This window comes from Falco naumanni, chromosome 7, assembly GCF_017639655.2.
Source record: "Falco naumanni isolate bFalNau1 chromosome 7, bFalNau1.pat, whole genome shotgun sequence".
Lineage (NCBI taxonomy): Eukaryota > Metazoa > Chordata > Aves > Falconiformes > Falconidae > Falco > Falco naumanni.
The window spans coordinates 56,073,717-56,090,115 of record NC_054060.1 but is presented as its reverse complement, the minus strand read 5'-3'; the positions used below and the strand labels follow the sequence as shown (position 1 = coordinate 56,090,115).

At 38.6% G+C, this 16,399-nt stretch overlaps 2 protein-coding genes across 9 annotated transcripts in view; one reads left to right on the top strand and one right to left on the bottom strand.

The window, feature by feature from the left end:
* Positions 1–15,767, top strand: part of CDIN1 (CDAN1 interacting nuclease 1) — a 136,617-nt gene extending 120,850 nt beyond the window's left edge. For 4 of the 8 annotated variants that reach the window (XM_040602357.1, XM_040602351.1, XM_040602356.1 and 1 more), the window contains one exon: positions 4,727–7,646. In XM_040602357.1, coding sequence (XP_040458291.1) covers positions 4,727–4,862 — 136 coding nt within the window. In that variant the 3' untranslated portion in view covers positions 4,863–7,646. Of the gene's footprint in view, positions 1–4,726; positions 7,647–14,283 lie in introns of those variants that run through there. The other 4 variants (XR_005829118.1, XM_040602353.1, XM_040602355.1 and 1 more) reach the window with 4 other exon arrangements.
* The window catches only part of LOC121091979, a 39,610-nt gene continuing 38,644 nt past the window's right edge, over positions 15,434–16,399 (bottom strand). The window contains exon 3 of the transcript XR_005829119.1: positions 15,434–15,499. The gene's annotated coding sequence lies outside the window, so the exon portion shown is untranslated. The remainder of the gene's footprint in view (positions 15,500–16,399) is intronic.

Here is a 16,399-nt window from a genome sequence, read left to right as displayed (position 1 = left end):
ATTAGAAATAATAATTCATATGCCAGCATTTCATTATGAGAGTCTCTTGGAATTAAAGTTATTTACGTTATGCTGAGATGCTTACAACCCATCTATAACAAATAGACTAAAAATAAATAAAGTGAACATTTATTTAAAAACAATTGCAAGATGTTTTACATTTCTGCTCAGTATTGAGCACTGTGTTGAAAATACATTTTTCATAAAACCACATGCAAGGCTTTTTGATGGTGAAAAAATCCACTTGCAACAGCCACATGTCTAGACAAATCCTTAGAAGCTAGTACGGACCCCACACAGACATTCCAGAAGAAAAGGCATTATTAGAGAGTAGTTTCTCTTGAAGTGAAGTAGAATATGTGTGAGGCTACTAGGCCACTTTGATAAATAAATAAAAGTCTTTCTTCTTTTCCAGCACAAAACTGGTTCAACTGGAGGGCAAGTTAAACCCAGATTCACATTTTACGTAGTTTTCCTTTCCCTGTTTTTTTCTTAAGTGATCCCTTGGCTTATACAAAGATGCGATTTTGGGTGTTTGTTTGGTTGTTTTTTTTAAGTTGGTTGGTTGGTTATTTTAGGAAGAAGAACCGTTTCACTTTGGATTATCTGAATTTTACCTTCCTGGCTTTTCAGCATGTCTCTGTGAAACTCCTTTCCAATAACAGAGCCCAGTGTCCCAGGATTATTGATGTACAAGTCTATACTCCTTTAACTATGGGTGCCTTTCAAAATGGATGGCATTAAACCAGTACATAAGATCCTCTGAACACTCTTGAAGTAGTGCAAAGCTGACTTAGAGAGTAGTGTGGTCAGACATAAGCTTTATCTAAAGCACTGTTGAGCCCGTGTCTGTATTTAACTGCGCTCAAGCTATATCTTACTACCGCCAGGTTCTATCTCAAATGCTTCAGCTGATTCTTTGGAAGACACCGTCTGCTGCCCTTAGACTAAATTTAGCCTTCTATAGCAAGCCTAAATGAGATCTAAACTAATCCATGGGCTTTTGTAAGCCTGCCCTCCTCTTGCCATGCCGTGGGGTCATAAGCCTGCCTGCCTCCCCCGTTGGCACTTGGGGCACTCCCGCCCCACACTGAAGTGCAGCTGGGTTGGCTTCGGCTGCCTGGTAGCCACAACTTCTGATGTCAAAACTAGATAATGATTAAACCAGGATGTGTATGATATGATAATAACTACATACTTATTGGTTGATTTTTAAGTAAACTGACGCAACCTGTGTGGACAATTTTCACTTGCTATGTTTATTATATTTTGAAGTAAGCTTGCCTCTCTATTTCCTGTTTATTCTATGTTTACTGCGTGGAATTAACCAAACCTTAGTTAGCTGGATTTCTTTTCACCTCTAAAAAGAAATTCTATATGATAGTAAAACTCTGAAAGTAATAGTTTCACTGGAATAGGTAAAACTACAGTTCTGTATAACTTCTGGGCACATTCTTTCACACCTAAGCTTTCCAAGGTAAAAACTAAAGACAGAGGAGGAAAAGGCATATTTTTAAGCATTTATGCACTTTTTCTGAGCAAGAACAAAATCAATAGTACTCCATAGTCTGTTTACATTCTAAGCTTGATTTTTGTTTTAAGCTTAAACTTTTTCCAATGTGTCTTTCATATGAAATGGGATAACCTGGCCTATATTGCATACCGTACCTATATAGTTGTCGAACCATTTGGTACATTCAAAGCTTTTTTCTCCTCCTCAGAGCTACTCAATGCGTACCCTTTCCATAGCAATACAAAGTAAGCATTCTGTGATTTTGGTTTATTCCCCCGTGTAAACCAGGGTCAATCCCTGACTTGTTGAGTGTCGCGGCTGATGCAGAAATACATTTGTAGCTTTACTTTGTCATTTGCAGCACTGAGTTTTGTTTTTCATAGTGTCATATCTGGGTTTTGGAATTAAAAGGGGTAGTGCTTACTTCTAGGTTACACCTCCCTACCTCATCCCCTTACACAAAAAGGTTAAGCGTCTTTTCAAATTAAGGCAGCAGTAATTAACCAGTGGCATTGTTTGTGATTTGCCAACTCTGGGCGTTAATGAGAGAGAAATTAGCACTTAGCAGCAGGAGTTCCTGATAGTCAGTGGCAAATGCTTAATGTACCAACAAGTTAATTTTGGTCTTAAGTACTGCACTTAAGTGTTTTTGAACAAACGTATGGTACTTTTTTATGTGATCATACATATGGGCTGTGTGATATGGAGCTATAACAGAAGGAGTAACACAATGTAGTGGAAAACAGTGCAACCTACGTGGCACAGGACAAATTGGTTTTTTATAATAACACAGTCAAAAGCAGGATGGATGGATGTTTTCATGCTAAAGATGCACTTGCTCCTCTAATTAACAGTATGCAGATGTTCTTGTATATAAATTTTTTCATCAAATTTGGCATTTCTGAACATAACGTTTTAAGCACAAATTTTTACTGGAAAATTGTGCTTGAGCTGTGATGATTTGCTAGAAGGACATAGTTTAGCCTTCTGATGTGTCTTGAAAGATTAATTTTATTAAAAATTTCGATTTCAAAAAATAACAAATTACTTAAGCGTAGTGCCCAATGTATTTTATGGTGGACAGGGGATTCAGATTGCCACACGGAGCAAAATGAGCCCCTCAAAACTTGGGTTGAGCAGCTGCTGATTAGCATCAAGATTTTACCTGGCACGTCCGCTCGTAATAAGTGCTTGTGTATGTTTCATAGCTTCTGCCTTGCATAAAATAGCCCATTAGAAATGTTAGGTATACTCCCTATCTTCTAAGGGGAGGTCCTTTTAAAATAACTTTGGTTAGTACATGAGTACATCCCCACCCAATTACCCCTTATATTATGTTCGACTAATGTGGGAACAGGTAACGTAGTCTGTGAAATAAAAGCAAGCCCATCCTGCATCAGCAGTTACTGCCTCTCATCAGAGTTAGTGGGCATCAGTCCTTGGCTTCGCTTGCCGTTTGCTCTTGCTGCTGCTAGGCTGGCTGGCCTCTGTGGTCCGGTGGGGTTGTGCCCCGTGTGAATTTAAGCAAAAGGAAACGGAGAGAAGCCCTTTGAGACAGTAGAGGCTGAAGCTGTTGGGCAGCAAGAGGAAACTTGGGAATTGGATGTAGGCGGCATCGTCCTTCTGCATGAGCCACTTTTCAGTCTGTGCTTTATTCACTGCTAAGTAGGTTTGAATATGTTGGCTAGTATAGCTGGGTTTGTCAGAGTTTTAGCATTTCCACTTTCAAATGTCATCTTTCAGTCGCAAAAAAGCACATTTGCCAGCGTTGCCTCAGCTATGCTGAGGGGTAATTTACTCTGCCACTAAACTGCAACCACTTCTAGGCTGAAGAGTTGTAGCCATAAACTGAAATGTTACAATGCTGTGCAGCAGTCTGGGGCAAAAGACTACCGTATCTAATTGAAACTGCAGGAGGAAGCCACAGGGGTTTCTTCTTCCTTTGATGCCTGTTCCATTACATGAGCACATCAAATAGAGTTTTCCCTCCATTGTTGGAAAGAAACCACCCTAATGAAGCTGGTCTGGCACTACCCATGGTTTTGAGTGCTTGTATTGTCTGCTACGTGGACATTTAGGTTACCGTGCACCACCCCCCCAACACATTTTCATTATAATTAAACATTTAAAAAAATAGGCTACCATATTGGTAAAGTCCTGAGCGTGGCTCTGCATGCAAACCATTACATGACATTCTATTGAACTTTTTCTTGTACAGACGGTATCTAACAGCTCATCCTGCACTGTTGTTTTTGGCAAGTTCACTACAGCATATAATAAATCAAGGAAAGAAAAAGCTTTTTGGCCTAATGTTGTACAGACTGCTGTAATGTTAGACTACAGAAAGCAGTTCTGTTTTTAGACATCCTTTTACTAACCCAACATTCATAATTTATGATTTCACTGTAAAATTCCTGCAACACTACACCAAAAGTAGTGCTGCCCTTTAATTAAGTGCTCTCAGTAGGAAAAACGTGAAACTGATGTGCAAAACATATCGCAGTACACAGTGATTGATAGTGATTACTTCTTTATGAACCCAGCCTGAAGGTCTGAACTTCCTGATGGGTAAAATAGTCCATGGGGCTACTTCCTGAGATTGCCTAGTGGGGATCAGTCAGAGTTAGCAATATCTGAGGAATTCCTGAGGCACATTTCACAGACACTGCAGCAGTAACTCTATTTCTTTCTGAATTGTGCTTTACGTTAACAGTTACCTGAGTAACAGCTCATTGTTATTTTTTAAAGATTATATTTTAAAGATTTGTCGTTATTTTCATGATGCTGTAATTTGCATGAACTGGAGCTTGCGTAAACCCATGTATTTTTAGTGCCTGCACACCCAAATCGGGAAAAGCAGAGTGCATGGCAAGAGACTTCTGTGTGTATCAAAGTTACTAGATGTTATTTAATATTTCAGGCATAGGGTCTATTTTAATGATATATGCAGAGTACTTAAAGGAAGAAACAAAGCTGATGTGGATTGTTTGAGTCTCTTAATAGCATTTTTAGTCATGGAATCAAGTGTTAATGACATATGTCAATTCAATGTTGATTAAAATCTGAAAATTAAATGGAGGTCAAATACTCTCCCCAGTTTTGCAGATTTAATTTTGCAAATTAACAGATTTACTTGTGTTGGAGTCACAGAGGTGGGAAATAAAAGTTCACCTAGCACAGTCACGTAAGTTCGTTTTCTTTTTTGCGTGATAGATTTGGCCCTGGATTGGTCATCTACTGGTACGGATTTATTGAAGAGCTGGACTGCCATCGTGAACGCGGTATCCTGCTGAAAGACTGCTTTCCTACTGACATCGTGACTCTGCGACACAGCATGGCTCAGTGCTGATGTTGGGAGGAAGAGGTAAATCCGGAAGCAATTTTACTTTCCTGCAGTGTAAACTGATGGCAGCATCTGCCCTGAACTTCAGCTGAACTCCTGCTGCCCGCCCCTACGCTACTGCCTCCTTACACAAACATATCAAGAGTTTCTGTTTTGCTTCAGACCTCTGTTGTGATCAGCCAAAAACGACAGACACAACCCACTCATTATCAGCATTTCTGTCTCTGTCAAACAGCTAGTTTCTAGATACTCATAATCTTTCTTCCTTCCGGATGGCTGCTTCTAACATTCTAAACAAAGACAAAAATGCACAACAAAAGGTGCAACTTTCAGTTCTTACCCCTGTTACGGAATCACTGTTAAAAATAAGTAGCTTTTTATGGTTTCACTCACAAGTTTACTCAGTGCTAGTGATCTGACTGAAACACCTACAGTGATGTGGAAAATTGGTAAAGACTCTTATTCTGGGACTTAAAAACAATATAATGCACAGCTCCTAAAGCACAAGTGGTAAGACAGGATCACGTAAGTTCTGGCTGTTACAGTAAATAGCCAGGTTTGAGGACGATAATTTGTATATGTGTTTCATCACTATCTGATTGCTAAAATCAACAACGGCATCCCAAGTAATCAACTGAAACATATCTAAGTTAGGGGATTTTTAGAGAAGAGGCGAAAGTGAAGAGCAAGGGTTTATTTTATGGATATGAGCCTGTGAAGTTTGAAGCTAGTTTTGTGGGGGTTTTAATAAGCATTTTAATGACTTAAAAATAACTTGTGTTTTGTCTTTTCCTCCCCGCTCCCTCCCCGGAACCTAGACCTAGGAAGTCTCTTAACTGACTTTAAGGAAGGAATCGGTCTTGACCCCTGTAGGTACTGTAACATACCATTTTCTGGCATACTGAAGTCCAAAAGAACAATGTGCGGGAGCTCTCTATGTGGGTTACTTCTGAAGAAGATTACCATCCTGGTGTTCAGGAAGGGGAGTGAATAAAAGGTAAAACAGTGCTTCATACTGGATCAGTTCCACAAGACAAATGAAGCACACAAATAGGCATGTTCCCTGCATACTTACGTATTCTTGCAAGAGCATTGTTGTTCTCTTGTTGGAACCACCAAAATCAGAGGTACCTTGGGGTGGCTGTTAGCCCTCCTTGAAGTTCTGAGGAGTTCAGAACTCATTTTGTTTCCATCCTCATGGCCTCTCAGAGGGGCAGTATGGGGGCTTAGATTTGTGCTTGCAGTTAGAGATTTCTTTAAGATAGCAGCTTATTGGGCTTGGCACACTTCAATACTCTTTTCTTTGCTAACTTGCATTCAGGAAAGAACAAACTATTTTTAAAAGTCAATGAGAGCCACGCGTGTATGCTCACTGTGTTCAGATTTTTGGAGAAGCAGAGGTTCGGATTCTGTTGTAGAATTAAAGGTGTGATAACAGCTGCCCTCAAGCACAAGTTGATAACCTCTTCCCTAAGGAAATGGTCTTTAAAACATTGTGATGCATATTCATCATCTTCTTTCAGTTGAGGTGATACTTTTTGTGCCTGTATGATTTCAAAAATCACATGCAGACTTTTTACAGTCTTGCCTTGAGTTAAAAGGGTATTAATCCTATTCAGGTTTTTTTCAGCTATAGTTTTCAGATGCATACAGTCAGTATTATGTTAAATTTTTAGTTCTCACTTTAAAACTTTTTGATATGTTTCAGACAGGAGTTTATCACTTTGACTAATCTTTAATTTTCAGGAAAAAATATCCTTAGTCTTCCTGGTACTCTGTCCCTTGCTGCAGAGATAAGCTAGTATAGCTCCACTGCAGTGAGTTATTGTTGCACAGAGATTATTTTCCTGGGTTTTAATGTGTTATGGTGGAAAGATTTATTTTTAAAAGACTATTCAAACACCTGTAACTCATTTATGTTTAACTATTTAAGGTATTGTGCTTGGCTTATTTTACCTAACCGGCTTTCAGGATCTGACCATAAAGGTACACAGAAGGAATCTGTGAGGTATTCCTGCCTGATGCTACACAGAAGCTGCGTTTAGGGTGTTGCTGCCTCTGGGACTTTTCACTGGGGTTTAGGTTAGTGGAATGTATAAAATCCAGAAGAAAATAAAAAAGAAAAAATAACTGAACATTATCCTAGTAGAAAATTCAGAAGTAACGGTTGTCTAAGTGAAATGGGTTTTAAGGGGAAACTGATTTTGTTTCAGCTAGTGCATATGCTTTCTGTTGTATGAAATCACTTAAATCAGCTTTTACATGATGCACTGATGTTGCTTTTTCTTTCTGAATAAATTAAATTTATCTGCACAGATGTTGAAAATTCTGCTCAACCTCCATCAAAGCTTTGCTTTATTTGTTTTTACATTAAACAAATTTATGCAGGCACACACAGATAAATCAGGTTAGGCTTGTATTTGTTTATTTATTCCTCTACCTAATGCTGTGACATAACAGGTTGGAAAGCAGTACAGCTGTCTTTAATCAAAGCTTTGACCTCATCTTTATATATTGCCCCCTTTAAGAATCTTTGTATTAGAATGAGGATGAAATAAGCCACAACAGTGTACATACTGTTCCAATTTCATTACATGCTATTGAACAAGCTTTGCCATCACAAAAAATTACACTGCGTTGCTGTTTTAAATGCTGAAAGCAGAACATTAAAAAATTAATATTACTTTGTTATTCCTACTTGTGTCTTGCAAAAAAACAGTCATTTGTGTATTTTCTCTGTTTATCAGCTGTAAACATCAACTTTAATATTAAAGAGGAGAGACTACTGTTTGTTTGTGAGTTGTTTGTTGTTTTTGTTGAACAACACTGTAGTCATTAGAACCTTAACATTAAAGCCAAATCCAGTTTTATGGAGTATTCTGTAGAGTGTGCTAATGAATTATGCCAAGCCAGAAAACAGAAGTGTGCATAAAACTGAATGATGTTCTCACTGGCATATATAGACTTGCCAAGCATCTGCTCTTCCAAGCACTGTAATAAGGCCTGTTCTGAGCTTTAGGAATTGATGTAATTGTGTTGAACAGGGAAGTAAAACTTCCTTGTATAGACGGACCAACACAGTGGTGGGTCACACTCTAGTATAAAAAGGAAATATTTTTTTATCATTCTGGCATTCTGGGGATGCATTATTAGTATGAGTTTAATAATCTTTCCCTAAAGCCTGCTCAGAGCAGAATAAAACTTCTGATCGAAAGCTGAAGAAAAAGGACCAAATTTCTTACAGTGCTTACCTCATTACTGTTTTATCACATTAATAGTACTGATAGTTCATGAATAATTTTCATCCTGTTTTGATATGTTCGCTCAAAAAGTCATTCACTCCTGGTATTTGCTTTTGGATTTCTCCACCATCTAGACTGCTACAGAAGACTATTCATGGCTCTTCCCATTTGCCTTTAAATCCTCCCCCCCTTTTAATTTTCCGTCTTTTTTAACCATTTCACATTTATTTATTCAGTATTCTCCCATTTGCCCTTGTTTCCCTTTGAAACGTCTGTGCTATGTTTTCTACTGCCTGCTTCTGTTTCTGATACTACATCTGAATGTTTCCAGTTCTGTATGCACTTGGGCTGACCCACCATCCCAACCTGTTTTGCTCTTACCTCCAATTTAAATACCGGCTTTAGGAGCCCTGCGGACTGTCCTCAGATTTCCCCACGGCGTTGTAATGGCGAAGCAGCGTGCTGCTCTCCTTCGTTCTCTTGGTTTGCAGTCTAGGTCGTTTCTGCAGGCCGGGCGCACTCACAGAGCAGAGCAGTAGTGCAGTCTAATCACTCCCACGTTGAGCGTAGGGCTGACCAAGTTAAGAGTACACCTGTGCTACTAGAAAGTAGGCACAGCCAATATGAGGAATTCAGCCATTACAGTGGTCTTTTCTCACGCCTTGCTTGTGCAGCATTTCTGTAAGAAGGTCGGTTGAAGTCAGAGGTTTAGCTTTCCTCCTGTGCCAAAATCTGCTTGGCTCAGAAGGGAGAGGATGGCTAGCTCCCCGGTTCCAAACCACAGTCATCCTAGCAAGAGCGTACATACTACAGGTTGTTCTTATTTACCAGAGTTGATGACGACTCCTTGAGGGTCAACAAAAAGTATGCAGAATTGAACTCAGTTTTTCCTTTTACTTCAGCTGAAGCAGTCAGGCTGTTTAGGTGGCTTTTGAAGGGATCATCTGCAGTTAAATGGTGAATACAGAGCAAGAATAACACTTGTTAGAAACATGCATTTGTTATTTTTAAGGATGAGGTTATAATTACCTTAAGACAAATGCTACCCAAATATTAATTTAATATTAGGGAATAAAATAGGAGGCTGCCTGCAGAAACAAAACAAAAAAAATCCTCCTATCATGTTGTTCTAAATCACAAAAGACCATTTGTTGTGAATTTGGGGGTTATTCAGAAATAACCATTTTATTATGTTGACAAAAGAAGAAACCTCAAGGGCTTGCTCTTCACAGCAGTATGATAGGAACCTAAAGCGTGCCCATTGAAAAATGAACTAGCTAACAATGGGGGCTTGGCAGCAGCTTCACCATTTATAGAGAAACTGTCTATCTAGTACGAGCTGTATAAAATAGATCTCACTTAGGTTAGGGAAAGGTCACAAGTTAGACAAAGTTTGGATAGTCTAAATGCGTTACTAAAAACTAACTCTCCTGTGTATAGTAAATATTAATTGAACCTGTATTATTAAGAACATGCCAGGATTCAAAAGATTAAATAAGGAAGATGTAATTATGAGCTAAATAATAAACAGAGCAGTTTTAGTTCCCCTTGTGTTTTTCACTTTCCTGCTATTGTTTCATATATGGCTGTTATACAAAGAGCAGCTTAGGTCAGCTACAATAAATTATGGGTTTCGTACAATAGTAATCTACCAAAATTATTTCAGAGCTGGATCAAAGAGCTTCAAAAGACTTTTCAAAAACTTTTCCACATAATAAAAAGACTTCATTTTGATGCCCTATTTTTATAAGGATTTCTTGATTTAGAGTTGCATCTTACAATATTCAGCTACTTGCATTCATATTATGTTATTGGAACACACAAGGTTTGCATAATTCATTTACAGCCTCAAATAAGCATGAAGTGGTAATATTAAAAAAAAAAACTTTTCTGCTCCATTTTTCAGGCTTTATTTTTAAGCTTGTGTAAGTGAAAAGATTTTTGTTTGTGGGGTTTTTATTTAAGAAAAGCAGCAAGATTTCAGGTGAAATTTTATCTGACTTTCTTCCCTTTACAAACATATAAATTACAGTGGTAACAATCATCCACAATGATAACAATAATTTTGCTTAGTAGCTTTTATCTGACATCGTGTCCCTGCGTGCGATGTTAGTCTGCCCTCACTCCTGGATGGGCTTTCACCTAACGTGAACAACCCCACATCATCTGCACGGATCCATAGATGTGGCACTGCAATGTCAAAACAAAATGAAATGTCAATGCAAGCGTGTGGAGGCAAAGTAACAATATTGAAACCATGTCAGCGCGCATCTGCAGAGACCACGTTACTCTGTCAGTGTGATTTTAGGAAGATCACTTTGAAATGTATAAATGAAATGAAACTAAGTCAATTAGGTAATAACAGTTGTGGTTCAGGGATTAATTGAGGGCCTAAGGTGAAGCCAGTGACCATTAACCCCAGCTAGTTATTAATTCTCAGGGAGATATCCTTGGCTAAGGTTATTCTCATTATTAGAGAGTTGGGGTTGGGTTTTTTTCCCCTTTGTTGTGTAAATACTTTTTGCTGTTGCCTCTCAACAGTGATAGCACAAAGTGCGGTGTTGAAGGGCAGTACAAAGCATATTAGTGCCAAGTTAAGTTTTCATAGAAACTGAATCCACCTAATGCCAGGCAAAGGCGCTTTTTAAAATAGATATTTAACAGATTTATCTTTGTGTCCGGCTGACTTGTCTATAAACAGACAGAATTGCTATAATGTATTTACCTCTGAGAACTTGACGATTTAAAATAATACGAACACGGAAAAGTATCCATTCACGCAGCAACTACTATTTGCATGGCCCAAGTATTCATGTTTAACATAAAGCAGACATGTAAAATGGTCAAACAGTAACAATATTAAATAATTATTTTTGAAAGTACCTAAACAAGCACCAAGTCAAGCTTACAAACTTTATGCAAATTCATGTTTCCAGAGTATAGGACTGTAGCATTAGGACACAAACATAAAATATATTGTTCATCTAATACTATCAACAAGAGGTTTTTGCCAAGACCAATGTCTCTTTGTCCCAACGTGCTGTACAAACACATACAAAGTCTCTCTGTGTCTCTGTCCTAAGAGATGACATAGGAGACAAGGTCAAAGGAATACAACTTTTTTCATATATTTATCTATATAAATACATGTAAATTTATATATAAACATATACATATAATATGCACATATTATTTCTGCTTTTAATAAATATCAGCTACCCTTTCTCTTATAGAAATTCTTGTTACATGTTTGCTCTTTATAGGTATGTTGGTAGGGGTCTTCAGGAAAGGATGGTAACTCAGCACTTACCCCTGTCATACAGGAAGGTATCCTGTCTTTAAGTGTTGATGAAAGCACAGAGACAGGTTGACAAGTGACAGTGATGCTGAGGGAGCATGACACAGAAGAGGAGATGAGCTGCACCTGGAGGAGGCCAGGCCTGGCCCTGCTAGGAACCAGCAGGTTTTAGAACTTGAACTAGACATTTTGGGGCTTCTGTCTCCCATTTAAAGCTGCAGAGATGTGGTCTAACCTCACAAAGTGCCTCAGGGCTGCTAAGAACATTTCTGAAAGTGCTTTGAAACTCCCAGTATAAGAACGCTGTGGAAATACAAGCTTTCTTACCAGAATACATTTCCCATTACAAATGATATAATGGACTTTTTGGTTGTTTTTTTTTTGCTTTTCCACAATGAGCATTCACACCACACTCCATTTTGTATTCTGTCTCAGCATGACACCTCCATGATAAGTGGAAAAACATAAAAATTAGTTTAATCAGTTTGTTTCCATACACACTTTAAGCAGCCTCATTTTAGTGTATTTGGCATTGCATTACATATAAATGATGAAATACATTTAAAAAAAATAGTCGGGCTACATCTCATGAAAAAAAAAGTGTAAGCACAGTTGGGTCTCAATGCATACAGTTTCATCCTTCTGAGGCAAGACTGTATACAGATCAGCTTAAATGTGTCTCTAATCTATTCTTAAAAACTCCAGTGATGGAGATGCTGAAAAAGATTATGGGAATCCATTCTGCTACCCATCTTTATTTAGTTAGAGATTTTCCAATGTCTTACCTAAATCTTTTCTTGCTATAATAAGCCTGTTTCATCTCATCCAATTATAAATGAATACAGAAAATAAATCTGGTGGCCACCTTCTTTTTCTGACATTTTCCATATTTGAACACTGTTTTCCTCAACTAAACACTACAAACTCTTCCAGCATTTTTTGCAGAAAGTTTTGAAATTTATGATCATATTTGTTACTTTACACTTGTCTCTTCCAGTTTGTCTCTGTTATTTTGTTCTAGTTTTAGAAACAAAATATCTTATGTACAAGATTCCTGCAAATACATTCCCTCAGTGACAAGTCGGTAGCTTCTGTTTAGTCTGGGCCCCTTTATAATGGCCAGATCCAGATTCATCCCAAATTCATCATTTTTTCATTCTATTATTTTTTTTTTCCTTCTTGTGCATAGTACTTGCTAGTGTATAATACTTGGTGTGATCCACAAAGTTTTGTACATGTGTAATCTGACTGAAATCAGTAACTTAAAACATTCAATGTTTCAAGGCAATTACGTGGATGACTTTGATGGTTAGCTGACACCAATAAAATATAACGTTAAAGGGATAAAGCCATCGTAGGATACGCTCATAAACCTCCTAACACCAGTCTTCAGAGTCAGTTTGTAGCTCAGTTTGTGAAATAAATATTTGCATAAAATACATAGTAGGAAAGAGTCTGCTAAGTGGAGCATGCAACAGCAACAAGTTCCTTTGCTTAGGTGCACATTTGACATGAAGGTCCAAAGTCTCAGTTCTCACAGTTGGCTGAATTATCTTAACAATTCTGATATCACGAGCCCAGCTACTGGGCTGTACTGATGAGCTCATACTGACTTACCAAGAAGTCGGAGGCTCCAGTCAACACAGGTTTTCCTACACTTCCATTTCCCTCCAACCTTCCTGTGAAGTTTCCTGCAAGCAGCCACAGAGGGTAAGAGTTGTACGAGCTGTTTGTGTTCCAGCAACCCACAGCCCCTGGAAACTCGGCAACATTTTCTGGCTTGACAAGCAGATATGCCATAGGAACACACAATAGTGTCATAGATGGACATTTGTCTCCCATATATCTAATCCATGCTGTACTAAGGTTGAAATAATCCTGTCCATTAATGCTATGCATAACTGGTTTATGTCCCTTGCCCCAAGACAGATAACTTACTCAAAGCTAATGCTAACTAGAGTCAAAGAAGAAAATGAAGTATCTTAACATCTGAGCAACAATGGGGATGTTTTAATTATGTCCCAGATGAGATAGGTGTTAGACTCTTCAATGTTACTTTTCCAGCTATTTGGAGGAAAACTGTTATCATTTGTTGCAGCTAGCCTTTAGTGTGTAGTGTACAGTGTCCCTATCTGCATTTTGCAAGCTGCACACCTTTCTTCTTCATTCTCCAGTTACTCAGGCACAATAACTTATTTACAGAAAGTGGTCAGTTTGTAAGAGCCCTGCCGTGAAGGCTCAGAAAGCAGACTCGGTTGGATTTTTCTCATGCTTCCTCATCTCTGCCCCAGACATGCTAGAGTCTATGATTCTGATTCTGGTTTCACTCTTACCCTACCCTGCATCATTACATTGCAGGGTTAAATCAAAGGCAGTGATCTACTGGCATCTGTGGTCAGCAGGATCACGCTGATGGCTGAACATTTACCGTGTAACTTTTTGAGAGATGGTATTTTATTCAGCCTTATTGGTTTCTGCTGAGGTCTGGTCACGTTAACAAGCTAGGTTTCCCAAAATAGAGAAGGTGTTAACTTCATCCCTGCTTTCTGGGACACCCTTTTTCAAATTTGAAGTGACTAATAATGACAAAATGTCCATTTTGTAGCTGCACAAGGATGGCAAGTACCAGTACGGTGAGCCCCAAGTAGAAAAATAAGTTCTTGTGCTTAAACAATGAGTTCAGAATTGCTTTACATTTCCCAGTGCTCTTTCAGAAATTAAACTGCTTCACACTTGCCCTATAGGCTTTTTTTCTCAATATTTTTTTCTTGTGTTAGCAACACTTTGGTTATAATTCCATTCTTAAAAAAAGAAAAAAAAAAGTGTTTGTTATTTTTCTACATTCTTCCCTAATACACTGTTTATTTCTGTCTGATTCTTCTTTCAGAATCACGTACCTAATCCAAAGCTCTGCTTGCTTTATGAAGAGAAACAAAAGCCTTCCTCTCACACGTGCCAAGCCTGGCCAAAGTTGTTCTTGTAGCTGCTTCTGAAGAGAGTCAACCTGCAGCCTCCTGAAGGACAACAGATGGAAACCTCACTGTCACCAGAGACTTAGATGGCAGCTGTACTTTGCCGAGTCCTGGCTTGCAAGACCCTGTGAAGGAACCCCACCTTGCTGGGCCAGTACACAGGGGTCCTACCACCCAGAGAGGGGAACAAGGTTTCTTCTGCTGCATTGCATTCAGTAAAAGGCTTTGTCTTTGAAATCAAAAGCAATTTTGTTCTCCCAGTATACTCTGCTGGTTGTACCTATGATACTTGCTTTTTTGTTTGTTTCCAATTTCACTAATGAGATTTTCCATTATTCTTTCCTTTATACAGTTTTCACTGCTTTCTGCCATCTGATTCAATCTGATAAATCTCCCCTATTCCCTTTCCGTGTGTTTTTACTCTAGGATTTAAAAAACAAGTGTTCTTAGAGGCATAGTAGCCAGCATGTTTACAGCAGTGACGCTTTAAAACTAATGTACGCAAGTTGTTCTTTTAAATGTTGGCCAGTCAAACGCATTGCTGTGCTTCCCACTGATCCACTAACAATGTTAAAGCACGACTTCCTCTGTCTATTTAGCCCTTGTGTGGCAAGCCCATAAGTGATGGCTTCCTGGTTTTATAAATACTAGCAGCTAAACAGTAAAGCATTTTCTGATTTCTTGGCCCCATACTTCCTTCAAAGATATCAAAAAGTATTTTCCTGAATTCTTTGGCAAGGCACATTTGATGTGACTCAGGAGCAGAAGAAAACAAAGGAGAGGACCCATCACAGGGATTAAGTCTCAGGTTTAGATCCAGGCCCTGACAGTCCAGTGACAGAAGAACCAAACTGACTGTTTCATCTCTTTAGCTGTGTTCAGCATCTGGCTCTACAGAATTGAATCAGCAATAGGATTAGTACTGACCTTAGCAGAACAAGATGTTCACCACACTGGCTTAGGGTCTGAAGGCAGTTTTGCAATGTGTTCCCATCGTCTGCAGTCGTACTCTGATCTCCCCTGTCTCTCTCCTCCTCGCTGCAGTGCTTTCTCTCAGCTCCACAGGTCCAGATTGAGAGGCAGCTTGTGAGACACATATACTTAGCTAGATGTATTCCATTTGCCAAAGTGCTAAAAATGAAGATATTTTTAAATAATTGTTTCATTGTCTAGTTTGTTTAATCTTTCTGCATTGTTCTCACTTTGGAAAATTCCATTCACCCACATGACTGGGATAATACCTTCACCAGAAACACCCTTGATTTACTTTATCTGCTCAAGTTGTGGAGCCAGGTCTTCTCCTGTCCGTGCTGTAAACCAGCACTTCTTCAGCAACTTAAAAAATGTTTCTGTATTTGCCAATTTACAATTATTAAAGCTCTGGTGGTGCAATATAAAAGTCAATGCCTGGAGAAGGAAAACTGAGCTGGTAGATTTCTCTTGTTTGCATATAGCCTCTGCCAAAAATACCATGATATAGATACCACAAGCATATTGGCAAGTTTTAGATCTATCTGAGTGGCACAAAAGTATGCTGCGTGGCAGATGAGCACACCGAAGGTCCATAAGTTTGTCATGAAATAAGAGGGGTCTTTGAATGGATAAAATTACCTGTGTGCCATTGTTCATTTAGTGAAAAGGGGTCATAAAGTACTGTTTTAATTCAGTTTAAAAGAAAAAAAAAAAAAACCACCACACTAAACACCACAGCTTTCAGAATGTAACTGATTTCTTCCAAAACCATTCACTGGCTGATATACAGCACATTGTAACATTATTTTGTTCATATTTTAAAAGATGTGTCTTGAGTCACTGAACCAGCTCAAAATATAGACCTCATCAGATCACAAAAATGCTGAATGATTTTCAAATAGGTGAATGAGTGCTGATGCTGGGCTGTGCGAGACACAGATCAGCCATTCTTCCATATTTCTAAACGTATGAAAACTAAACAAGATGCATCTCCACAGGCTGAAGTATGGTTGACCTGAGCCAAGGAATGAAGGGAAATGCAACTGTCTCTTGTAAAGC